The sequence below is a fragment of the Giraffa tippelskirchi genome, chromosome 1, assembly GCF_054371585.1.
Source record: "Giraffa tippelskirchi isolate mGirTip1 chromosome 1, T2T-mGirTip1v1.2.pri, whole genome shotgun sequence".
Taxonomy (NCBI): Eukaryota; Metazoa; Chordata; class Mammalia; order Artiodactyla; family Giraffidae; genus Giraffa; species Giraffa tippelskirchi.
The window spans coordinates 70,756,982-70,784,334 of NC_137275.1; the positions used below are offsets into that span (position 1 = coordinate 70,756,982).

The window sequence follows — 27,353 nt, forward strand, 5'->3', positions numbered from 1 at the left end:
ACGCAAATCACACACACACACACACACACACACAAAAATGAAAAAAATTAACCCCACAAGACTGTACTATTATGGAACATTTTTAATAGTTTTCCATTATTAACCATTCTTTCTTTTTGATGAATAACTTGTACTATGATTTGGTGGACTTGTGTATATACTCATCCAAGGCCAGTAATAATGAAGGATGGCTGTGATTTACAAAAGAATAAACTGAAGTGTCTCTGAACAGGTTTTGCAGATACCCATGGTCAGAGTTTAACACCTGTCATTCAGGCTCCTTTCTTCAACAGCATATGGAGCAGTATGTTGGAATTTTAGATTTGATGATGCTAAGGCTTCCCTGTCAACAGAAAAAAAATTTTAGCCTCATTTGTTATCATGCAGGGTTCCCCTAATAGGTACTATGTTGACAGGAGCATGCCTAAAATAGTGTTCAATGCTCCAAACAAACAAACCAAATAGGATGGGAGCAGAATGATGGAAAGAGAAATAGAACCTTTTTCCTGAGTTAAATAAAATATAGGTTGTCTCTTTCCATGGTTAAAAAATATTTAACTAGAAAAGTAGTTACAAACCAGACTACCAGTTTTTGAATCCATCTCCTGTCAATCACTTCCCTATCAAACCTGGGGCTCATTACTTTTCTACACCTCAGTTTCCAGCTTTTTAAAGGGGGATAACAACAAAATCCACCTCTGACGGCTGTAGTAAAGATTAAATGAATTTAATGTCTAAAATGTACTGAACAGAGTACCTACCGTGCAGTAAGTTCTTACTTGCTTGATAAAGATCAGGACGTGTATTTGTATGTACTTTCCAAAGACATACATGTATATCATTTAAAAAGAAAACTGAATCAGGCTAAGAATGAACCAGTTTCAATTTAAGGCAGATAGTAAACTGATTACTTCTAAGAAAAAGACGTTGTGGCTGTCTGTAAGTAATATTTCTATTTCCCCAGAAGTTGAGTCCTCTGATCATTGTAATATACATGAGTCCTAAGAAATAAGAAACTATAATACTGAGAAGATTGTCTCATAAAGACCCATCTCCAATATTAAAAGAAAAGATATAAACATTGGAGTTTTTAGAAAAGGAAGAACATCATTAATTTCATGATGGATTATGAAGTACCTCAGGCAAGTACAATAATAATTGTCATGGGAAAGTCTTTGATATGTGATCAAAACTTTCTATTACAATTAAATTAATTATTACTAAAATATTATGTAAGACATTAAAAAAAAGAACAGAAAAAGTCTGAGGGAATACCCAACACTTAATAGTTTTTATAACTTCAAAATCTTTTTTTCTGTATTAGCATGACTGAAAACTAGTAAGATTCAGTGGCAATAAGAGAACATCTCTGCTAGCTGTCACTGGGATCCTTGAATTGGTCACCTACATCCTCTGTATTTCCCCTCCAAATCCTAGTGAGCTGTCTCTAACCTGTGCCTGTGTGTCTGCTCAATCATGTTCGACTTTTTGACTCCATGGACTGTAGCCTACCAGGCTCCTCTGTCCATCGAATTTTCCAGGCAAGAATACTGGAGTGGGTTGCGATTTCCTCTTCCAGGGGATCTTTCTGACCCAGGGATCCAACCTGCATCTCCTATGTCTCCTTCATTGGCAGGCGGATTCTTTACCACTGAGCCACCTGGGAAGCCCATTTTTAACCTGTATTTACTCACAAACTGTCCCCTCTTCCACACACACACCCATAAAATCTAAGGTGCTGGGTTGCCCTTTTCTAGTTGCCCAGGCCCCATACCAGGCCACAGGATGTATGAAAACCATCTGCACAGTTTCAGATTGAAAAGTCTTGCCATCATTATTTAGCATCTGTTTATTTGCATTTCAGAGAGGAAGGGGCAAATTATTTCTCATTCTAATTCTCAGAACAGCAAGTACATTTATAAGCAAGAAGAATTCCTTTTTGTGCTGGGAAGGGATACTGGACTGACTAGGGTATGATTCTGTGCATTTTAACAAGGTGTCTGAAGGCTAACCCTCCGCATCGACTCACACAACAAAGAAACCCATTATCTAGTAGCCCGGGGACTGACTTTCACATTATAAACTTTACCATAGAATTTCGTCATTAAAAAAAAAAAATACAATCAATTTAAAAAGTCACTGAAATTGGTCAAATTAAGTAATTTAGGCAATGCTTAAACTAAAATATCTGCCATATTAAAATTCTATCGATCGTGTAAATTTTCTTTATAATCAAGTACCTAGAGCGAAATTGAGTTCTGCAATGTTAATCCCATGCAACTCTGATTAAATGTAACATCCAAAACATGGTTGAATCACTGCATTATGGAACTATTTCCAAGAATAGAATATTTGAATACATCTTTCAAGTGACGAAAATTCAATCAACCCAGTTATTTGACAACACACAGAGAATAATGAAATCCCCCACATCCCGGTACCTTCCTGCAAATAGACTAGTCAGCTAACTCACTCCTCTGTGTGCACGACACAGGTTCAAGTGAGCACACGTACCTTCCAGACAGAACAACCCAGCCATCTGGGAACCTCATCTCAATCTTTGATTATGGACAGAATTCAAACTGTTCAGACAGAAAAGATGACAAATAAAAGGGAAAAAAAACCCTACTCTTTCTTCCTCTTTGTCCTTTTTTTTCCTGAACTTCCAATGGTAAAAGCAAAAACATCCAAAACACTTTAAATAACAACAAATCTGGAGAGCTGTTCTACAAAGGAGTGCCACACGGTAAACAGTGAAAGTGCACAGGCCCTACATTTATATAACCTAGGTCTGAATCCTCGTGCTTAAAAACTGTGTGGCCTGCTGCTGCTGCTGCTGCTAAGTCGCTTCAGTCATGTCCGACTCTGCGCAACCCCACGGACGGCCGCCCACCAGGCTCCCCCGTCCCTGGGATTCTCCAGGCAAGAGTACTGGGGTGGGGTGCCATTGCCTTCTCCGTGCGACCTACTATTAATCTATTAATATATAGGGAAATACATTTTATAGTAAGCTGTAAGGGAAAAGCGTCTGAAAAAGTTTATATACAGACATATATACACCTGAAACATGACATTGTAAATCAACTATGCTTCAATTAAAAAAAAAACAACAAAAAACTGTGTGACCTAGGCAAGACAGAAACTCTGAGCTCTAAAAAGAGAATAATAATATTAACTCCACATGGTGACTCGAGCCTGAAGTGAGATAACATGTTATCTGATCAATTTTACAATATGACTAAAATTTTTAGAAACCACAGTTTATGGGGAATAAAGCTCACTTACACTTCCGCCATGCTGTTCCAGCTTCTGTAATGCAGCGGTGATTGGTTCTTTGAATTTCTTGTCCCTTAATCTCTTAGAAAGCTTTGAAAATAAGATTAAGAGAATGAAATGATTTGAAAAAGTAACACTATTCACTATAAATATTAGTAAAAATTCATAATAGGCTAACTAGAAATAATACCATTGAGTCTTTACTATATAGTAAGTATATAAACACCACTTATTTTGTTTTAGATTGTAAGGCTTCTTTTAGGAAATATCCCATAAAAACTTAACATAGAATAGATGTCACTGTATTTGTTTAAAAAGATGGATTTATATTATTTGATATAATTCCAAACTGACAGAATCTGCTCCAGCATTACCATACTGTAAGTTTTCCAGAGTAAGGTTTCTAAGAAATTACACTCTTTCCCACTGTGTAATTTGTAAGACTATCTGGAGGACTATGATGGAAAGCTAAGCCTCTAAAGCACACGTGTTTCCTACAGTCAAAAATGGAAGAGACAACAAAGAACAGAGCATTTGCATGAATAATTCAGTAACAGTGACAGGCAGAAGAATCCGCCTAACACCCACAAGATCACCTAAAGCCCCCAGCTACATCCTGAAGGTCCCTCCTTGGACAGGCGGGGAGCTCTGACTGATGTGAGAGAGCACAGGAGTCAGAGTAACAGGGGCAAAGAGGGAAAGAGTGCAGTTCAGGCCCTCAACACAACTCCTTGCTGTGTTCTCCCACCAAACGTCTGTAACACTCACCCAAATCCTGAACCTTCCAGCTAGAGCAGGACTTGCTCATGGCTCCACTTTCTGGGGATAAAAATGGAGCCAGGCAAGAATTCTTCTTCACCAAACACTTAGCAATCCCCTGTCCTAGAGCTGGTTTCTGGTTCTTTGTCTTCCCAGGTCTGGAAGTGACCCCAGCACAATTCCCACCACTGAGCACTGAGTAACGGGTTCTTTCAGCCAGGTCATCGAAGGTTACGGAGGGTCAGAAGAGACTCTCAGAAAGATAAAAAATGTGACAAAAGCAATTCTAAAAGGGGGACAGGAAGGGCTTATCAATGTCCTGGGGATGAACAAGGAAAAGTGCCTCTTACAGATCTTAGGTTTGTTTTCTTCAGACCATGTTACCCTTGGACAGATGACCAGAGGCAGATCACAAACCACCACCATCTCATCGCATATACACTGAAGTACAGATTCTCGGCCCCAAAATTACTTTATCAGACTCTCAGGACAAAGGTCCAGGTTTTGCATTTCTAGCAAGATTCCCAGGTGATGTATTTATTTCTTCCTTCAAGTTTGAGGATCACTGTCCTAGGGTCAGTGAACAGTCTCTCAGAGTTGAAGCTCACAAAGGATGTGACTTATTTTGCATACGAAGAAAATCAGTTGTATGTATGTTCAGTAAATGGTTTTGAAATTTTTTTCCTAGAAGAGCCCTTTCTTCAAATAAATGTCTAACGTAGAAGTCTATGAGACGTGAAAGTGCAGCCTCTCTGGCTGAATGGGTGGAGTGGGGAGAGGAGAGAGGGGGAGCATCTAGCAACTCAGTGGTCCTCACCGTGTGTAGTTTACAGACCAGGGATGAGCCCCTACATATCCTGTTTCCAGGGCCCTCTACTCTACGGAATCCCGCGAGGGCATGAAGGCCAGTGTGGTAGCTAGGTCTCCCCAAAGTATTGCCAGCCCAGGAAGGGAAGAGGCCCTTTCAGTCAGTCCTTGTCTTAGGAAAAGCAGAGCTCTGAGGAGGTATGTGAGTGACTGAAGATAAATGCTACTGTACTTTTAAAAACAGTTAAGAGAGTTTAACCATTTATCTGGTCTCCTCCCTCCACCATGGTGGGCAGGGCTGGGAGGCTGTTAGGAAGCCTCACTTCCAGTTAGGGTAAGGGTCCTTTTCTTTACACTTTACTTCCTCTTTACCTCATGCCAGTTCTCTCAGCAGATGTCCATGCTACGTATTTCTTCCCCAAAACAAAACCAACCTCCACGAGGGCAGGGGGCATGCTTGGTTTTGTTCAGTATTGTATTCCCTGTACCTCAACTGATACCTGACTCAAAATGGGAGGGCAGAGAGCAGCAGATTTATGTTAAACTACTGATTGTCTGAAGCAAGCAATCTAAAATTGAATGATTTTATGGCCATCATCAAAAAAATTTACAAACAATCAATGTTGGAGGGGATGTAGAGAAAAGGGAACCCTCCTGCACTGTTGGTGAGAATGCAAACTGATATAGCCATTATGGAGAACGGTACGGAGATTCCTTAAAAAACAGGAATAAATCTACCATATGACCCAGTATTTCCACTACTGGGCATATACCCTGAGAAAACCACAATTCTAAAAAACACCTGTACCCCAATGTTCACTGCAGCACTATTTACAACAGCCAGGACACGGAAGCAACCTAGATGTCAATCAACAGATGAATGGACAAAGAAGATGTGGTACATATATAAATGGAATACTGCTTAGCCATAAGAAGGAATGAATTTGAGTCAGTTGTAGTGAGGTGGATGGACCCAGAGCCTGCCATACATTGTCGAGTAAGTCAGAAAGAGAAAAACAAATATTGTATATTAATGCATATATATGGAATCTAGAAAAATGGCACTGATGAACCTAGTAGAGAATGGACTTGTGGACAAGCAAGGGAAGTGAGGATGGGACAAACTGAGAAAGTAGCACTGACATATATACACTATCATGCGTAAAATAGACAGTGGGAAGTTGCTATATTACACAGGGAGCCCAGCCAGGAGCTCTGTGATGATCTAGAGCAGTGGAATGGGAGGACAGGAGGGAGGCTCAAGAAAGAGGGGATATATATTTGTACACATATATACATATATATATACACACACATACATACATATATACACACAATTATGATTGATTCACATTGTTGTACGGCAGAAACCAACACAGCATTGTAAAGCAATTTTCCACTAATTAAATAAAAATAAAACAAAATCACTTTCTAGTAGGCTAGACGGAGAAGGCAATGGCACTCCACTCCAGTACTCTTGCCTGGAAAATCCCATGGACAGAGGAGCCTGGTAGGCTGCAGTCCATGGGGTCACTAAGAGTCGGACACGACTGAGCGACGTCGCTTTCACTTTTCACTTTCATGCATTGGAGAAGGAAATGGCAACCCACTCCAGTGTTCTTGCCTGGAGAATCCCAGGGACAGGAGAGCCTGATGGGCTGCCGTCTATGGGGTCGCACAGAGTCAGACATGACTGAAGCGACAGCAGCAGCAGCAGCAGCAGTAGGCAAGAATTCTACTTTATTCTTCAAAAAAAATAAAATGAGTCATTCTATATATGACTGTGAAATTCCTGTAGTTAGTCAGCCACACCCAAACTGCTGACCTGAGGGTTATAAGCAAGTATCGGCTAGGATTCTCCTCCTTCTCTCCTGAGACTGCCTGTATGTTAAGGTTTGCGAGTCAGCTCTCACTTTGTCTTCTCCCCTCCAGACCCACAGAGAGTCTTGATCTCCTACCATTTCTAACCACAGCACCCCCACTTTTACCACCACCCCTTCTTTCCACGGGCTTAGCCAGATGGTTCCTGGGGTACAGTAATCTGCAGAATGGAAAGTTAAAAATATGCTTCTAGGATCTCTCAGGTGGACAGGTCCAAGGAAAAAGTGGAACTACGATCAAAACACATATCTGCACTGAACTACAGAAGGATGCACGCAGACAAATCCTAGCTGCTTCTTATCCCAGCCAGGACTCTAATCTTTCCTTCCACGTGTAAAGAATCAACTCTGCAGAAAGAAAGGTTTGGTCCTTGCCCTCCTGGATGGAAATCTCTAAACTCTTGGAAGGTCCTGCCAGGTAAGAGTGACTGTTTACCTGGGGCCTTGAGCCCCACCAGATAGTCAGTGCTAACAATGTGATTTACAGTCAGGGCCTCCAGCCATCAGGTACCAGCTCAACTTCTAGAGGCTGGAGACCACGGTCAATCAGGCAGGCAGTGATGTCATGTGACAAACGTCCGATGAGAACCCTGGACACCCATGCTCAAGTGAGCTTCCTACCCTGGCAAGGTTCCATGCGTGTTGCCACCCACCACTGCTGGAAACCACAAGCACCGGCCACACAGCTCCGCCGGGAGAGACAACCAGAAGCTCCACACCTCGTCGCTTCTGGCCCTGCTCCACGCAGCTCCTCCCTTGGATGATTTCAGTCTGTATCCTTTCACTGTAATAAACTGCCACACTGAGTACCAGTTTCTCTAAGTTCCATGAGTCATTTCCGCAAACCTAAGGGAGGTCCTGGGGACCTCCTGAACTGCAGAGTGCCCCAATTTAGGTTGTGACAGGGTTAAACTACTCATAACAGGAAAATGTCTCAACCTGAATCCTAGAGACTTACTAAAACAATTACAATGTAAAACAAAGAAAAAAGATGAATAACATAGCTCTGGCAACATCTAATTCCACAAGAATGCTTATAAACTCTGCTTAGAATTCATAGATAATCCACATGGGCATGAAGACCTCACATTGTTCATTAACTTTTGTCCATTCACTTTACTTTCACTTTTCACTTTCGTGCATCGGAGAAGGAAATGGCAACCCACTCCGGTGTTCTTGCCTGGAGAATCCCAGGGACGGCGGAGCCTGGTGGGCTGCCGTCTATGGGGTCGCTAAGAGTCGGACACGACTGAGAGACTTCACTTTCACTTTTCACTTTCATGCATTGGAGAAGGCAATGGCACCCCACTCCAGTACTCTTGCCTGGAAAATCCCAGGGACGGAGGAACCTGGTAGGCTGCAGTCCATGGGGTCGCGAGACTCGGACATGACTGAGCGACTTCACTTTCACTTTTCACTTTCATGCATTGGAGAAGGAAATGGCAACCCACTCCGGTGTTCTTGCCTGGAGAATCCCAGGGACAGGGGAGCCCGGTGGGCTGCCGTCTATGGGGTCGCACAGAGTAGGACACGACTGACGTGACTTAGCAGCAGCAGCAGCAACTCTGTTTACTTTTATCACAACTCTAATTTTGCTCATGCAGATGCTTTCCATTAAAAAAAAAACTGAAGAGACTATATTGCCCATTAATAAAAATGTTTAAGAACAACTAGGTCTGATGTCTATACTTTTTGGTTATGCTGATGAGGTTTTTTTTCAAGGTTTTGAATCATTTTAATGATTAGTTTGAAGCCATTACATCAGGAAGCAATACGTATACACAAGCCCTCTCCAATCTTTCCAGCACTTACACTGGTAAGCAGATGTTTCAGATGGTCATTTAGAGAAGGACCAACGACGACACTTAACTGTACCAGAGCATTCAATCCTCTTTCAAACACTTCATCATTCACATGGACCTGGGGAGGGTTGGGTGGTTCACGGTGCACAGGCAGGGAGGGCAAGGGGAAAAGGAAGGGTGGATAAGGAGAAAGGGTAAGCAGGTGGAGAAAAGTGAACATTCAATATTAGAAAATGACCAACCAAACCCAGGATTTAAAAAATAATCTTTAGTACAGGACATCTAGAAGCAAAAAATAAATTTGGGTTGACTGAAACATTAAATACATTGTAGCCTACAGAAAGACTTCAGGTTCATTATTTTCTCTAACTACTCAAGATGTCCCTCTTTACCTTTAGTACATCTTCTAAAGGTATCTTCCAGTAAGGAATCATCTGGCCCTGAAAAACAGTGGCTGAATTTTGCACACACATCGAAATCATAGATAACAAATTTGCATAATATTTGAAAGAAAAAATATGTAAAATATTCTAAATGTACTGCAGAGAGTCTAAAGAATAAAGGACATACCAGAGCTGCCTTCAGCACAGGAATCAGTTTAGGAATCAAAGGCACAGCTTTCTCATGAGCGCCTGTGACCAAAAGTAATTCTCTAAAACCCTCCTTTGACACAAAGGTGTACGGATGTTTAGTCTCTCTCAGACCCTGCCAAAACAAACAAAAAAACCAGATTTACTACCCATTTTAGTGATGATAATAGCAAAAAAAATGTAATCTTCACTCATGTAAGTAAAAATCAAGTTTTAGTATTATTTTTCTATTTGTGAAATATAATTTCAATAACTACAATTTCAATTAAACTAAGAAATTGTGGAACATGGGATATGCATGAGACAAAAAGGATCTTTAACCAAGAAGGAAAGGAAAAAGAATAAGAATAAGAAAAAAAAGAAACAGAGAAAAGCAAAGGAGAAGCAAGGGAAAATAAATGAAAAAGAAAAGAGAGGAAAAAAAGAGGAAGGAGGATGAAAGAGAGGAAAGGTAAATAAAAAGAAAAAGAAGAAAAAAATTCACTATGATACTAAAAACATGTTGCTTATACTCTCAAACACTGCCAGAAATCACAACAAATTAATTTAAAATCTATGTTACTAAATCCCACTTTATAAATGCAAAATTGTTGGACCTCCTACCTTAAAGATGACTTTGCAACTTGTCTAATGAGTCTCTAAAATATATCTCCTTCACATTTAAATACTAAGATACTTAGAAGACGAATCTTATATTATGTTTAAAATGTATTGTAAGATTTCAAATGCCATTTTTAACATCAGAAAGTCAAACAAAAATATGGGGAAAAAAAAAAACCCATGTAAATCATGTCTTACCAAAGTCTTTTGCCCTAAATGCATTAGGAACAATTAGACAGTACTCTTTTCAATTATTATTTTGAGTCAGGATAAAATAGGCATCTTTTTTGAAAAGATAAAACAAAGAAAGTAATAGCAATACTCCCTCTGCTGCTGCTGCTGCTAAGTTGCTTCAGTCATGTCCGACTCTGTGTGATCCCATAGACGGCAGCCCACCAGGCTCCCTCGTCCCTGGGATTCTCCAGGCAAGAATATTGGAGTGGGTTGCCATTTCCTTCTCCAATGCACGAAAGTCAAAAGTGAAAGTGAAGTTGCTCAGTCATGTCCGACTCCTAGCAACCCCATGGACTGCAGCCTACCAGGCTCCTCCGTCCATGGGATTTTCCAGGCAAGAGTACTAGAGTGGGTTGCCATTGCCTTCTCTAATACTCCCTCAGTTTGACTAGTTATTATCTGGAATTAAGTATGACCAGCTGCAGGGTCATGCTTAAAAATACTAATTTTCAAACAATTTGTCCTTGTGGCCAAACCATCCGCTTCCAGGGGAATTCCCTGGCAGTCCAGTGGTTAGGACTCCATGCTTCCGCTGTAAGGGACAAATGTTTGATCCCTGGTTAGGAAATTAATCCTGCATGCCTGCATGCAGTGTAGCCAAAAAAAAAAAAAATCCCCAAACAAAACTATCTGTTTCTAAATGGTGATGAAACACTTCTTTTCCTAGATGCCATCATGCTTTTGAAAACTATGCTGCCAAGCACACTGGCACCACAGAACACAGGTTCTACGGTCTTAGGTGTACCCCTATCCTGTTCGTTTTAAAGATGATGAACCTTAGGTCAAGGTGAAATGGATTCAACAGTAGTGGTTCTGTCACTGCTTCCCCATTATTAAATGAGGAGAGGAGAAAGAGAAAAGTTTACACAGGACAGAAATAAAAGCAGTGGTGTTTGGAAAAACAGATATTTAAAAGATTGACCCTATGAGATCTAAACTCAACTCAGAGTTCCTTTGAGGATTCCTCAATCCAAAGCACTGCCCCTGTCTTTTGATTAGCTAGAGTATGTTTTCAAAGGTATCACTATAGTATTGATTCATCTAAAAAATTGTGTGCTACCATATATAAAAAGTTTAAAGCTCAAAAAAGAACTAATGAAATACAAACATCTTTAGTTTGTAACACAAAGTTTAAAAGAGACTGATTAAAATTTAATTTCAAAATAGGCTATCCATAAAAATACACTTCTTCTTACACCAAAATACCTTCTTGCAGGCTGAGGTACAAATTAAGAAAAGCTAAGACCTAAGATAACTTGGTAGCCTTCAGAAGTAATTGATGTCTGTGTGCTAAGCTGCTTCAGTCATGTCTGACTCTCTGTGACACTATGGACTGTAGCCCACCAGGCTCCTCTGTCCATGGGATTTACCAGACAAGAATACTGGAGTGGGTTGCCATTTCCTTCTCCAAGAAATCTTCCCAACCCAGAGATTGAACCCGCATCTCTTACATCTCTAGCATTTGCAGGTGGGTTCTTTACCACTAGCACCACCTGGGAAGCCCCAGTAGTAACTGATATGTCCATTTAAAAGAGTAAATAAACTTGGAAAACTAAAGGAGGAATTAGAAATTCTAAGCATTCACTACAATTAAGATAAACCAGCACAACTGTCTACTTTTTCAGCTCCGCTGACATCTGGCCCATCCCACAAGTTTTATAGGAAAAGCAAATGTTTCTTTGAGTGAAGAGAAAAATAATCTGAATTTTTCAGTGTCATATTTTTTGGATTCCTGACTACTGTGTGACTTATCCCAGAGGCAGTGCCAATTCAGATTAATACCATCAAGACTCTAATGTAAGGATCTGCTTCTTAACAATAACAAGAACAAAAATGATCTTGAAGTCTTAAAGAAGATGAGTTAAGGTTAAGTACAACTGGTTAATTCATTTCTCAACTTCTGTCTCTAATTCTATACATCTATAAATAATAACATTCACAAAAGATATCTCTGACTCACTTCAGGCTAATACTCTGTCAACTTTGTTCCTGACACAAATGTTAATATAAAGGAATATATGAGAAGTTTTTCTGAAATCCTCTACAAAAACCATCTCTATGATATTTTACTTAAAATGTACAAGAAGGCAAAAGCCCTGAAAATTACCCAAAAGAACGTTTAGGTAGTTGATATCAGTTCCCTAAGAAACATATCATATTAAAGGTGACTGGTTCTATAAGGAAAGACCAAGCAGTCACTGTTAACTGATTCTAGTATGAGTTTAAATGATGATATCCTCCTGATTTGACTAGTTCAATATGATTCCAAGCACTTTAAATTAAGTATGAATATTTTATCTACTTATCTACAAATCCCTGTGCGGATTAATTTCATGTTTATAAAGCTGATTAATCAGTTTCTAAGGAACATATACCATTCATAATTAGTTCCTAAGGAAGTGTGGTGTTTTAATACCTGTTCTTTTGCTTTTATTTCAAAAGTAAAGAATGAGATTTACCGATGAGTTACAAAATAACATTTAATGCAATTAGAAAAAATAAACACTAAGAAAAGATAGAGTATTTACCTCAGCTAAAGTAATAAGAAGAGGATCGAATGGAAGCTTTTCAGGAGGACATTCCCACTGTAACCTGTGTTTTACTGAACCATGGACCAACCTAAAATATAAAAGTCAGTGAATGTGACAAGAACAAGAGACTTATATACTAAACAGTGATTAATCACGATATACATATTGTTTCTTCAACATAACCATATTAGAATTATTTTGTAACATGTAGGAACTTCATGACTTTAAAAGATACTACAAAGGCACCTTATAGAGCAATAATTGCACATTTACAATCCTACAAATTCTTACCCTTTTAACAAAATTGTTTGATGGCAAAACTACACATCTCTACATTTGTTAAGTCTACAGTTTTGGAGTGCTATTTGCATCTTAATGCAAATGTTACATTTCATTTGGTTCAGTTATAACTATAAGAAAATAGGTAACCCATAGACAAACCAATAGCAAACCTATCACAAAATAAGCAAAAAAATGTGATAATTAGAAATCATGTTTGTTTCATAAGCAATATTAATTTTCAGGTACGTATCATTTGTGCATGCTAGTCGCTGCAGTTGTTTCCAACTCTGTGACCCTAGGAACTGTAGCCCGCCACGTTCCTTCATCCATGGGATTCTCCAGGCAAGAATACTGGAGTGCAATGTTCACTGCAGCACTGTTTACAATAGTTAGGACATGGAAGCAACCTAGATGTCCATTGGCAGACAAATGGATAAGAAAGTTGTGGTACATATACACAATGGAACATTACTCAGCTATTAAAAAAGAATGCATTTGAGTCAGTTCTAATGAGATGGATGAAACTGGAGCCTACTATACAAAGTGAAGTAAGTCAGAAAGAAAAACAGCAATACAGTATATTAATGCGTATATATATGGAATTTAGAAAGACGATAACGATGACCCTATATACAAGACAGCAAAAGAAACACAGACGTAAAGAACAGACTTTTGGACTCCATGGGAGAAGGCGAGGGTGGGATGATTTGAGAGAATAGCACTGAAACATGTATATTACCATATGTGAAATAGATGACCAGTCCAAGCTCGGCGCATGGAACAGGGCACTCAAAGCCGGTGCACTGGGACAACCCAGAGGGATGGGATGGGGAGGGAGGTGGGAGGGGCGTTCAGGACGGGGGGGACACATGTACACCTGTGGCTGATTCATAGCAGTGTATGGCAAAAACTACCACAATACTGTAAAGTAATTAGCCTCCAATTAAAATAATTAATTAAAAAAAACAAAGAATACTGGAGTAGGTTGCCATGCCCTCCTCCAGGGGCCCGGCCCAGTGATTGAACTGGCGTCTCTTACATCTGGACTAGCAGGTGAGTTCTTTACAACTAACGACACGTGGGAAGCTCATATACCATTTAACCCAAACAGAAATAATCTAAAGGAAAGCCAGGTTTTATCCCTGTTAAAGAGAGGAAACCTGAGGCCAGGAACATGCAATGGCCCATGCAGGGTGAAAAAGTGGTAACCCTTGAATTAAAGTCTCTGCTATTGCTGCTTTTTTTTTTTTTTTTTTAATATTCTATCAGCCCTTATTGAAACAGAACTTGAAATAAAAATGGACACTGTTAATACAGTGAAAAATTTGGTAAGTTTTGATGTTTGAATACATCCATGGAAATATCACCACACATGACAGAAAATTTATTCATTACACTCAACTGTTATTTCACATTTCTTTTCTAATGTTCTCAACTTGGCATCTTCTAAAGAATACTAAAGTGTTATCTTCATAATCCCAAGAAGCCTCGGCAGCACTGTTTTTACATTTTTAGCAATAATAAATTCTCAGAGTGGGGAGAAGGTATAAGACCTTTAAAATAGTTTCAGTTTAGAATGTAAATACAAAATAGTAACAATAATAAATTAAAAAATGCCTCCTAAGCTTACTTTTCACTCCTAGCCCTCCAAATCTGAAAATAATATTAAAAACTACATTTCTTTAAATTTCAAACACCAAAAAGAATGCTATGATTATTCTTTCCACAATGAAAATAAAATGTTCTATCATCTACAACAGGTTAAAATTGGATATACTTAGAAGAAATTAATGTTTCTCAGTAGTGAACTCTTAAAAGGATATCCCTCTATTATTAACCTGCATTGCTTTCTTTAAAATAGCTTGATGTCTACCCAGAAAGGCTACAAAAATTACATCAAAAGAAAACAAAAAGAGCTATACTACTCATAAAGAAATATAAGTTCAAATAAAATTTGAAATATCTGATTTCTGAAATATAATTAAAAAATAACAAAACAATTTCATTTAATTGTCAACTTCCAGTTCAGACAAAAGAGGATTATTTATCTGAAATTTTCCCAAGCCTATGAATGCATAAACTGTTTTAGAAACTGTTTCAGTCAATTTCTTCAATTATCTGGTGGTTTAGTCCTGGGTGTTCATTGGAAGAACTGATGTTGAAGCTGAAACTCCAATACCTTGGCCATCTGATGCAAAGAGCTGACTCATTTGAAAAGACCAGGATGCTGGGAAAGATTGAGGGCAGGAGGAAAAGGGGACAACAGAGGATGAGATGGTTGGATGGCATCACTGACTCAGTGGACATGGGTTTGGGTGGACTCCAGGAGTTGGTGATGGACAGGGAGGCCTGGCATGCTGTAGTTCATGGGGTCGCAAAGAGTCGGACACGACTGAGAGACTGAACTGGACTGAACTTACTATAGATTTATCAGTAATTCTCTTTTGGAATTAAAATTATTTTTTTCAACAGTGTCCCAGGATCTATATCAATCCAAAAGACAAAGTATAAATAAGTAATTCACCTTTATTTCAACCTCCCTAGTAAATAAAACTTTCAATACATTTAAACTGAAAACTGTATTGATTTTACTCAATTATTTTGAATAATATGGTCAGTTATAACTCGTATTGATCTTACCTGCAAGGAATACCTCCCTTAGAGTAAATAGCTGCAAAGGCAGAAGGGGCTCGTGATTGTTCACCAAACTTAAAAAAAAAAAAAAAAAAAGACAAGAATACAATAATTATTACTATCATCTCCACTTAGTGATACCTAATCAGTTTCAATCCTGCTGAGGTCAGAGGCAAATAGACACCTTGACTTTCAAGCCCATCAAGCTTGTATCAAGTGTATCATTGTACTTAGAAAAATGGCTGAGAAAAATGATCAATCCTCTCCACATTTTGTATATTTCCTTTAATCCTTGTTTCAGAGGCTTGGAGGTAGCTGAAACTACATATAAAATAAACATACCATAGATAAATATTTTTAAATCTAAATATTATAAACAAATACAATAAAGATAATATATCTTTCCACCCCTCCTCCACTGTGATCTTTTAAAGTGCAGGCTAAATGAAGAAAAGGTGTATAGGGAAAGTAGATGAATTTTAAACCTCCTGCATATCACATACATCCTACTTGTCCTCCATTCAAATATGTACAATCTAGATGGTCAAAGAACCTAAAATTTCTTGATGCTGCAAATGAGAGAAAAAAGCAAAGGAACACAGAAGCTTAAACTATTTTCCATTTTCTTTTATAAAGTCAGACAATCTCCTCTTGCTTTTGGATAGTTCATTCTATCCTAGCTTAAGTATTTGCTGTATTCTACCTGCCATCAAAGTCTGTATCTCAGCCACTCTCATAATACCCTTTAAAGGCTAAAACCATCATCATCTATGTAGGGCTGGACCAGACACCGTCTGGTGTTGGAGCACAAGTGTGTTCACTTTGTGGATAAACTGACCTAGAAACTTACAATTATGTACTTTTATGTATATAAACTTTATGTTTGTTAAATGTGATTAATCTGCTTTGAAAAAGCAAAAGAAAGCTAGTGCTGTAGTTAGGAATTCTGGTGGAGCTAATTTGCAGGTCATAAAGAAATGGTCAGAGATCTTTATGCAACTATGAAAGCATGGAATTCATCCTAGGCAACGGAATTACAAGGTTATTCACTGATATTGGGAAGTACAATAATCACAGTAAATTGAAAAAAAAAGGAAAGTTGACATGCAATTTATTTTACACTCTACAGTACTCATCCATGAATGTGACATGACATACCAAAGCTGACTGATTTCTAGTTTACACCTTCTCATTCCCACACTCATATCATTACTTCCATTCTTCATCATGATTACCATACGCCTTCCTTCACAACTAGCTTAAAACTAACAAAAGAATTGGGATACCATTCAGAATGGCTCAACAGTATATAAAAGTCTAATACGTTGGAAAACCTACTAAGTCAGGAATCTCTTTTGTACCTACCGGGTTAATTGTTTTAGGGTTAAGTTTATCACTTGGTCGAGGATGAAGTTTTCTTGCAGATTCTGGAGAACTGGTTGAGGATGAAGATTTGCTCTGTTGAACTGTAGTCCCATGTTTTACTTGTGCACTTGATGATGTTCTTTGACCACAGTTATCTGAAAAAAACAGAACATCAACAAAAAAGAAGTGAAAGCTCACCCTGCATTCATCTGTACAAAACAGTGTGTCATTAACAAAATTTACCTCTTCATTTAAAAAGCAACATTCTGTACCTGTCAGTCTGTTTCTCATCTGTACGGCCCTATGGCACTCTGATTTCTGCATTGCTTCTCCTTTACTCCTGCAGTTACATGAAACTTGATTTCAACATTGTTTCTGGGGAGGAGGATTAATTAACAATGTAAAGACCAAACCGAACAGAGTAGGAAATACAGTAAAAGTCCCATAGAAAAGGTATGGTATGGAGCAAAACGCCTAAAAAGCCAGTAAGAAAATATGAAAATTATCAACTTTAATAATACCAATAACAGTAAATTAAAAACCATCTGTCACTCCAATGAAATTTTTTTAAATATCTGTAAGCAAAATGTATACAAATATGCATTTTTCCATTTAAATAGTCCAAATACACTTTTAGAAACTCAAGTGTAATCCTCTGGCCATATACAGAAAATACAGACTAGATTTCTGGGGAAAGTGGTTGGCACGTCCCCTACTGTCTCCACTTTCTCTGGCCTCTGTTATTTCCAGAGTTCCCAGTGTTCACATCTGCATATCAAGTCCTACATTTCCAGTGACGTAATGAACTCTCCTACTAAATGGACCCCTTAAACTTAACATCACCCAAACTGAGGTTTTCACACTGAAGTTATGAACCGCCTGTCAGTTCAAGGTACCACCAGTTTTCTGATCTCTCAGGCTGAAACGTTCAGGATCTCTATTGTCTCCTTTTGTTCCATTTCCTACACTCAACCCTACAGTTATGATCATTGTGACATGAGGAAGTAGAAGGATCTCTGGGCTCAGATTTGGGACTGCCTCTCCTCTTTACTAATCGCAGGTTTATGAACTTAAGCAGACTGTTTAATCTTCCTAAGCCTTGATTTCTTCAGCTCTGAAAATGGGGGAGATACTAATCCTATCAAAGCTCTTACTGAAGGTTAAAGAAGATAATATGTCAAGCTTATCCAGTGAATGATGGTTCACTTCTCCCTCTCCCACAACTCCCTCTTTGCTAACAGGAGGTCTCTAATTCATAGCCCTTGTTTTCCTGCCGAATCAAATTATTTCAAAGAATCTTCCACCACACACCCAGACTTATACACTCAACTGCCTGCTGGTGTTTCTGGGTCTAGCTCCAATCCCAAATTCCATGCAGGCTTTCCTGATCATCAGTTTCTCAAATGCACGTTTCCACAGCACTTGGATTTCTGCCTTGCTTCCTTATTTCTCCTTGATTACTCCATTCCCCCATTTACATAACACTCCAAATATTCTTCCATTAGAGTACTTCCTACTTTAAGTCTTTAATATAGTCATTTTTCTATAAGATCTATAAGATCTTCTCTTAAGGCCACATAGATGTAGTCTTCTACTTGTAAATGACAGCTTTTCAAATATTTGGGGACACAGATCACAACTCTTTAGTTCTCTCTTCTTCAACATAAATATTGATGCATTCTTAAATGAGTAATAACATGAGATTATTTAATTTACTTGACAAATTAGAAATCTTCACAAGGAGGGCAAAGTTCCATGTAATAACATTCAGCCTCCAAATATTTTAAATACAATGTGACCAGATCAAAGTACCCTGCAAAGATAAACTAAACGTAAGATTATTTCTGTAACAGAGTAATTTTAAATTTAGATTTTCTTAATTTGATATGCTGACCTAATTTTCTCAGCCTACTACCAGCAGATGAGTTACTTCCCAATATCACACTCCACATTCATCCCCAAGGCATTTTCTAAAAATATGGTAATTATTAGCTCATTAAATTTGTTAGATCCTATCCTAAGCTAACACAGACTTTAATTATGACCTGTTTAAAGTGCAACCTAATACTGCCCTTCAGTGATTATTCAACAAGTTGGAATGACACAGTTTCTATTTTCCTTTATGTCAAACAGCTGTTTCTATAAGGTACTAATGGGAAAGTGCTACATTAGATTTTTAATAAGTTCAAAAGGCTACTGAAACTGTTCATTTGAAAAACATGTTAGAATATTGAGCTTCCAAAGGTTTTAAGTATACAGGACAGTTTTTATGTGTGATACAATTATGTAATTTTCAGCAACAATACCAAAACATACAAACACACAATGATGCAAACATTTCCCTGTTCACTTCCAAAACATCTGTTAGAGTTTCTTTCCAAAACAGTTTTTCATTTACTGTTAAAAGTATCACACTTTATAGACAAATGAAGTGTACTCAATTTTTAAAAATAATATCCACCTGGGAGCATACCACCTACAACAAACCCAGAGCATGAGTTGTTTGTAAAAGGAAAAAAAGCTTAATTCATCTTACACTAGCTTTTTCATTAAATAACAGGTAAAGGGTTAATGGTGGGAGGACGTGAAAAAGTAATTATTTTGTGTTATAAATATTACAAAGGATACCCTTCAATCTTTTACAAAACAATATAAAGATTCTAAGCAGACACTAGAATCTATTAATCCACTTAATCCCAACACCTAAACTATGTCACAATATCAGAGAGCAAACAAACTAAGCAAGGCCCCGCTGTGGACCGCTCATTTTTCACTTTAGGTTTCCTTAGATGCTGCGGGTCATCTACAAGGGGTTACAGGCATCTGGGTCTGTGCTAGGAAAGAGTACTTTTCTTTCATTGTTTTGGACAGCTCAATATATCTTATTTCTTTTTCCACATACCTATTCTTCCCGCACTTGCCTTTGAGACCACTGCACTAAACGACCTGCTAAATTCTCAGAGACAGAGGTCACTTTTTTTTTTCTCCTACTCTCTAATCTGGTGTTTGGAAGGTTCCAAAAGTATAACAGGAGCCTCACAAAAGAAGGTAAGCTCCATCTCTAAAGCTCCTTCAAATTTCAAAGAACGGCAACACAACCCAGTATTCACCTATCCCAATCCTTTTCACCGTAGAGGAAATCCAAAGAGCCAGTATTAAGGGTCTTCATATTTGCTTTCCATTTCCTAGCCTCTTCGCCTCCAACACCACACATTTCCCAATACCTAAGACCAGTCCAGGGCTGGGATGTTGTTAAAGTTAGAAAAAGGACATGGAGAGGAAAAATGGAGAAAAACACGAGTTTTGTTTTGCTTTGGTTTTTTTTTTTTTTTTTAAAGAAGGTCAGATAAGAGTAGGTAAAGGCGCCAGTTTCAAATAAGGCAACTCTCAACTAAAGCCAGACCAGGAAGGGCGAGCTCATGGCGCTCAGCATCTCCAGGCTCCTTAGCAACGTGGTCCCTTGGCCATAGCAACTGATCAGACAGGAAGCCGTCTCCGCCGAGAATGAGGGTGGCACAGCGAATCCCCGCACGTGTGCAGCTCACCGCTCTAGGGACCCGTTCCTACCGCTCCTCTCTCCCACTGCGATCTGCACACCAGCCAACCAGCACCCTCTGGGCCACCGCCGGTCCCGTAGCCGGCCGCTGGGGACCGGGAAATATCAGGTTTCGCAGGGTTCCCGGATCTTGCGGCGCCGCGCAGTGACGTCGGACGCACCCTGCGTTCTCAAGCCAATAGCAGGGAGGTCGCAGAGTTGTGCCGGGCAGAATGGTTGCCCTGGCAACGAGGCGCCCAGTATTGAAAGGGCAGCTCGCGAACTTGGAGCTCAGTCTCCAGTGACAAAGGGGTACCAGGAGCAGAGTATTTTCGGACTGATAGAGTCAAGGAGCAAAGGAGAATACAGGTTCCTTGTACTACCTGCGCCGCAGCCTTACACTAGTTTATGTATGTGAGCCTGGTGGACTGCAGTCCGTGGGGTCGCACAGAGTTGGACACCACTGAAGCGACTTAGCAGCAGCAGCAGCCTCTAAGAGCTGAGGACCCTGAACTCTCGCCCCAGGGTGTTCTACGGCTAAGGCCAGAGCCATCTGCCAGCCCAGCTGTGGAATTTCCTTTCCTGTCATATTTTACTAATTCGTATGCTGTTGCAGTCAACTGTAGTGCAGGAGTCGTAGGAGATGCGGGTTCAATCCCTGGGTCCTGAAGATCCCCTTGAGTGGGTAATGGCAACCCACTCCAGTATTCTTGCCTGAAGCATCTCATGGATAGAGGAACCTGGTGGCCTCCATAGGGTCGCAAAGAGTTGGACGCGACTGAAGCGACTTAGCACATAATACATCCATACTTTAATTTTAAAATAAGTGTGTTTGTGTACCCCCAGATTATTTCAATAAAATGGATACTGCAGGAAAATGCGTGTCCCCTGGCAACTGCAACAAAAGCATTTGGTGTCATAGTAAAAAACCTAAACCCTTTCAGCCCTGTCTATTGTGTACCTTTCTAGCGTCCTCTTGTCAATCCATGGCCTTAACTTTTTGCTCAGGTAATATCTGACTATACAGTTGACATTGTTTGAACACTGCAGGAAGTGTAATCTTGCCCTACCCTTGATATGACATGCTTGTTATCTTAATTGCTGCACCAGAAGCATTTTCACTAGACTGTGAGTTTCTTCACGACAAGACTGCCTTTTTTCATTGTTTCTCCATTTCTAGGGCATTACAATGGTGCCTCAGGAAATGCTCTTTAAGTAAATGCACTGAACGAAGGAATTCTATGCATATCTAATTTCTCTAATGTTCTGCAAAACTTGCATACAAGTCTATCTTAACTTTTAAAATTCATTATATTGTATTTTCCTATGGTCTCCGCTAGACGGAGATTATTTCCATCACTTTCCTACCCCCAATATCTAGCCCAATGCATATTTAAGTAATTTTTTAAGAAAAAAAAAAAAATTCCTATTCCTTAGCTATTTTCAGCTTATCATCTCTCTTCTCTAGCTTCTTGAAGATTTACTGTATCACCTGCCCCTTTCTTAACTCATAGCATCTTCAGTGGAAGCCTTGGCAGCATCTAGCTCATGATATTTTAGCCTCTTTGCCTGGAGTATAAGAAAGTTGTACAAATAGAGAAAAAAAGTAAATGGATACCTACCAAGTACACACTGTATGTAGAACATACCATTAGATGTTGGAAAATCAATGCAAAATATAAAAGGAAAGTTAATTAACTGATTATGAATTTCTGATTTTAGAATGTAACTCCCTTTTCAATTCAAAGTTGAATTTAATTTCTTTTGCAGGTTTTCTTTCTGTCAGTAGAAGAAATTTAATCTTCTCCTTGGATTAAAGAAGAAACTTATTCCATCACTATGGAAGGGCAATGATGCTAGGAGGGGTGAGGCAACTAGCCCTCTGTTGTCATCTGCCTGTGCTGCTGTTGTAGCCACGCATTTTGGGAAACAAACTCACTCAGAAGGACAATGCAGGTAGTGGAGTGCAGTTTATTACACCGGCGGGCCCAAGGCAGAGTCTTCTCTTAGCCAAGGACCCCGACCAGCATTTGCGAAAATCTTTTATACCCCCTGTGTACGTGTCCGAACTCACCACCCCAAATTCCTTGAGAATTACATAAACAAAGGAAGGGTAAATACAATCACAATAATCTCATCATGTATGTGTTATGTGTTCAAACAGTTAAACAATTGGCCAGTAATCAATAAGCCCGAGGTTACACTCCGATAGGTACAGAAAAATTTATGGCCTGTCCAGAGACAGGGGTGATTAGTGTATGTTTTCTCTTAGGCAATGAATAACCTGGATATGATCTTCAAGGTTCCCCTGTCCAGTGGGGGTCTTATCCTTTTATTGTCATTTCCATAGGCACTAAGCACAGAGTTTTGAGTCCATTAGAGAGGTAGCCAAGCATGATCAGCATAAACAGGCCTAAGATGGAGTCCAGGTCCTATGAATTCCCTCTTCACTGACATCTGCCAAGATGTACTTTCACCTTTCTGGTCCTCAGTCCTTCAGTCGCCATCCTTGTGGATAGCAGGTGCATATCTCTCCTTCAGGGTTCTCATTTAGAGCTGATTCTTTTCTTCTCCTAAGGACCCAGGAAATATTCTGTTCTTCCCACCTGAAGTGAGAGGAATCCACCTGTTGGGTTCCACGCTGTGGAGATCATGGAAATCTAGTGAAACTGCCTCTGAGTTTTGCCTAGACACACCATGTGTCCATTTCTTCTGATTTTGCACCCTGCTGGGATCAAAGGTAGCCAGATCCTTATTAGTTCTGTGGCATTGCCCTGGGACCCATATGGAGTGAGGGGAAGGCAAGTATGATTGGAGATGATCAGTTTGTCTGTAATTTGTACAAAAAGGAACAGAGTTTCTTTAAAGTAATTATATCAAGCCAATAATACCTTTGATGCTTTCTTTAAAATGTTGGTGATCAAATACATGTAATTAAGAAACAGTCACAAGTGAAATACGAATCAAAAGACACTGTCTCTTTGCACTCAGATCTGGACCTTGACTTTGAGTTATGGCTTATTCTTCCAAATATTCCAAATAATGACTGATCCATTGAACTTGATTTTTGAAACTTCAAAACAAAAAATTTGACTCTTATCAGTTTCTTTGTATCATGACATGCACTTTCCTGAGGGAATTAGCATAAAATACTGCAGCTGCTGTTGGCATGAAGTGGCATGGGGTAGCAGAAAATATTTTTGAAGAAACATTTTTATTATATTAGTTTATAATCTATTTGGTGATCTTCTATAGGATTTTTTCTGTTTTGAGATGCCAGTCAGAATGATATACCAGTTAAAGAGTTTTTCATTCCACTTAGTTCAAATATAGACTATTAAATTGAAGGCTGGAAATAGACAGGAAATGAATGGGTTTCTTATATCTAATAGATATAATGTTAGAAAGTAGAAAATTAAACACAATTAAATCAGTTCATTAAATCCTAGGTAATTAATTCTTGTTTTTCTGATCTTGAGTTAATGAGTCTTCTTTCATAGTCATTTGCAACAAGCCTAAAAGAACTGGAACGCCTTGACTTTGGCTCTGACAGGTGTCCATGATGATGATGTCAGGTTATAATGGAAACAGGTTCAAATGACTTTATTCCATGAAACATCAATGGTTAAGACTCCCTGGTACAGTCTCTTATTGAGGAAATTGTTTTCGACATTTGACTTAATTTCTAATTCATGGATTGTGGAGATAACTTTACGTTCTTGCTACTCATGGAGTGGTTCTCAGACCATTATTATCATCTAGGAGCCCCACCCAGGTCTACTGAGTCAGGCTCTGCATCTAACCAAGATAGATCCCCTGGAGAAGGAAATGGCAAGCCATTCCTGTATTCTTGCCTGGAAAATTCCATGGACTGAGGAGCAAGGAAGGAGCAAAGAGTCGGACACGTCTGAGCGACTGAACACACACACGTGCGTGTGCGCATGCACACATACACACACACACAAGATTCTCCAGATGAGGAAATGTACTTTACAGCTTAAGATGTGTGAGGCAGAAACAGAAACTGCCTCTTGATGATAAGGAGTGTTTGCTATTAAAGCATCATAAGACCCATAATACTGGAGTGAAGGAGAATGGAATCCTCTGCTGAGGTACATGCATAATAATTTCATAGTGATTCAGTGAAATATTACACTGAGAGAAAGAACATTTTATCAACATTCAGGTTTTTATGGGTTGAATTTTATCCCCCAAAAGGTATATATTGTTGGATGGCATCACCGACTCGATGGATATGGGTTTGGGTAAACTCTGGGAGTTGGTGATGGACAAGGAGGCCTGGCGTGCTGCGATTCATGGGGTCACAGGGAGTTGGACATGACTGAGCGACTGAAGTGAACTGAAATGAACTGAAAATACTAACCCCTGGTACTTCAGAGTGTGACCTTGTTTAGAAATAGGGTTGTTGAAGATGTAGCTATTTAAGATGAGGTCACACTGGATGGAGTAAGATGGGCCCCTAGTTCAAGATGTCTGGTGTCCTTATAAAATGAAGAGATTCAGACATAGACAGACACACAGGGAGAGTACCATGTGAAGATGAAGGTGAAGATGAATGATTCAGCAGAAGCCAAGGAACATGAAAAGTTTCCAGCAAACTGCTACAAGCTTGGAGAGAGGCTTGGGAACAGATTCTCCTTCTGAAGTCTCAGAAAGAACCAATGTTGCTGACACCTCAGTTCCAGACTTCTAGCCTCCAGAGCCATGAGACAGTACATTTCTATTGCTTTGAGCCACAATGTTTGTTATGGCAATCCTGCCAAACTAATACAAGAGCACAGGAAAACATTCAGAGCCCTCTAATTCATCCTAAAATGTGTATTATGATTGTCTTCTGTTGAAGAGTTATGTCAAACCTAGAAACAAAATATTTCTTTTGAACAAAACAGATCAACTTGTTGACATGTATAAAACAAACATGTTTGTTGACATATATGCCAGTCTTTGAACACGTGACCTTAAATTGGCTTTTATGCAGCCTAAGAGTGACACAGTTGCTAAAATATATTTATACTGACAACATTTTAGAATTACATGTGTATATAATAATTAATCCAGAAGGAATTTAGACTCTCCTTTTGTTTTGTTAATTTTCCGTACTCTGGTGTTGACCTAATTAAAAATCTGGAGATGCTAAATTTTTCTAGTATCTTCCTTACTAACATGGGAGAGGAGGTACTTGGTGTTGCCCAGAGCTGTCAAGAGACCCCTCCCAACCAATAGTTTGGGTGAGGTAGAAAAGACATGCTAACAGTTATATTCTGGCTATGGGATCTGACTTCGGCAAAGGAAATTTTTAGAAGAATTGTCAAAAGAGGAAAGATGTGAATAAACTTTAAGAATGTAAACAGAAAAAATGATTGGAGGCTTAGATTAGAATGATAACATTTAAAATCAGCCCAACAACATATAATAATTAGAACTTTACATTTTTCAAAAGTAAGCCTTTTTTGAAACAGATTTCAGATTATGGGAAAAAAGCACAAAAAACAACAGGCTCTTGAGTGAAAATATGTGATAGAAAAATCTCATTATCTAGACAAAACAGAAGGCATAGAATAAATTTTGCTGTTTCTTCCTAAAAGCAGACTGTATATTCAAAGTGCACATTTAACTACCCAATAAATAATGGCTGGATAAGCTAACTAATAGGTTCATTGGGAAAAAAACAAACGAACAAACAAATATTGCTCACTTAACTCTACGGTTAGTTGTTGAATCTGAGGGGCCAGAAAGGGCTCTAACTGTATGGTTGGCTGAAACATGGACCAAAAAAGTGGCCTACAGAAGATCTAGTTGAAATGCCAGAACTGCCTGGCTATACTGTAGAGGAAGGTATCCACAGCCTGGGGGATATTGGAACATTAGAGTGAATTTACCATGTGAGATCTGCCCACCCAGCCTAGGAGGGCGGTGGAAGCCACTGGGGCAAGTGGAAGGCAGTTTTCACCATTTGTTGTTCAGTCACTCAATCCTGTCCGACTCTTTGCAACCCCATGCACCGCAGCATGCCAGGCTTCCATGTCCTTAACCATCTCCCAGAGCTTGCTCAAACTTGTGTCCATTGAGTCAGCGATGCCATCCAACCATCTTGACCTCTGTCATCCCCTTCTCCTCCTGCCTTCAATCTTTCCCAGCATCAGGGTCTTTTCCAATGTGTCAGCTCTTCTCATCAAGTGGCCAAAGTATTGGAGCTTCAGCTTCAGCATCAGTCCTTCCAATGAATATTCAGGATTGATTTCTTTAGGATTGACTGGTTTGATCACCTGGCAGTCTAAGGGACTCAAGACTCTTCTCCAACACCACAGTTCAAAAATAAAGGTGTGAGGGGAGTCTCAGAATCCTTGAAGAGCTCTGTGGTCACTCCTTGTTGGTCAGAAATTACGTGGAAACTGCTGCCACTGAAGCTGGGTCCCTAAATGTGGTGGGGACAAACTGATCCCAGGGTGCCAGACGCTATCTGGCCACACTTAACCACCAAAGGTAAGGTAGGTATGGTTGCCGTGTTGACATTGGAATAAAAGCAGCAGTAAGAATAGTCTGTCTCATAGAGACTTATGGCGTTAGCTATTAATGACAGTGTTCCTGGCAGAATATAGAGGAGCAGTTCAATTCTTACCAGCTCTGTATAAGCAGAAGTGTCTATAGGTCAAGTGAACAGAAGCTTAACTTAAATCATCAATACCAAGAGAGTGACAGCCCTTCAGTGAATCCCCAAACTTGAGGAAGCTTACAAACCCAGAATCCATGGATCTTGAAGACCCTGCCACACTTGCAAAAATCTAAACGGTTAATCTTTCTCCAAATCTTTTCCCAAAGGGAACTCTGACCTTTTTCCAGGCTGACTGTGTATTAGGAAAAAAGACGTAATCATACTTCTCAAAGATGACTGGACACTGGCTCTGAACTGAATTTGAGGAGACACAAACATCCACTATGATCCACCAAGTCAGAATAGAAGCTTACCAAAGTCAGGTGATTGATGGAGTTTTCAGATCTGCCCATCGTGGCCTCAATGAATCTCCCAAACCATTACT

The 27,353-nt window shown here is 39.4% G+C and overlaps 1 protein-coding gene across 19 annotated transcripts; it reads right to left on the reverse strand.

Annotated features, from left to right (window-relative positions):
• Positions 1-64: 64 nt before the first annotated feature.
• PACRGL (parkin coregulated like) lies at positions 65-27,353 on the reverse strand. Of its 19 annotated transcripts, none has more exons than XM_081549306.1 (10): positions 27,283-27,353; positions 17,033-17,100; positions 16,761-16,915; positions 15,402-15,469; positions 12,477-12,567; positions 9,095-9,229; positions 8,917-8,964; positions 8,535-8,642; positions 3,286-3,366; positions 65-343 (listed from the first exon to the last, which is right to left on the reverse strand). In XM_081549306.1, exons 2-10 carry the CDS (start codon positions 17,082-17,084, stop codon positions 287-289), a joined length of 795 nt encoding a protein of 264 aa, XP_081405432.1. In that variant the 5' UTR covers positions 17,085-17,100; positions 27,283-27,353; the 3' UTR covers positions 65-286. The 19 variants fall into 19 exon arrangements, with proteins under 19 accessions (XP_081405432.1, XP_081405174.1, XP_081405010.1 ...); XM_081549048.1 differs by having other exon boundaries at positions 17,033-17,135; XM_081548884.1 differs by lacking the exon at positions 27,283-27,353 and adding an exon at positions 20,328-20,463 and having other exon boundaries at positions 17,033-17,135.

Bases quoted from the DNA above. Each gene is read 5' to 3' on its own strand.
- PACRGL (XM_081549306.1), bottom strand. From the start codon at position 17,084: ATGCAGAAATCAGAGTGCCATAGGGCCGTACAGATGAGAAACAGACTG. The intron at 16,916-17,032 runs GTACAGAATGTT...TGTTTTTTTCAG, and splicing joins GATGAGAAACAGACTGACAG to ATAACTGTGGTCAAAGAACA. The intron at 3,367-8,534 runs GTAAGTGCTGGA...TTATTTTCAAAG, and splicing joins TGAAACATCTGCTTACCAGT to CTTTCTAAGAGATTAAGGGA.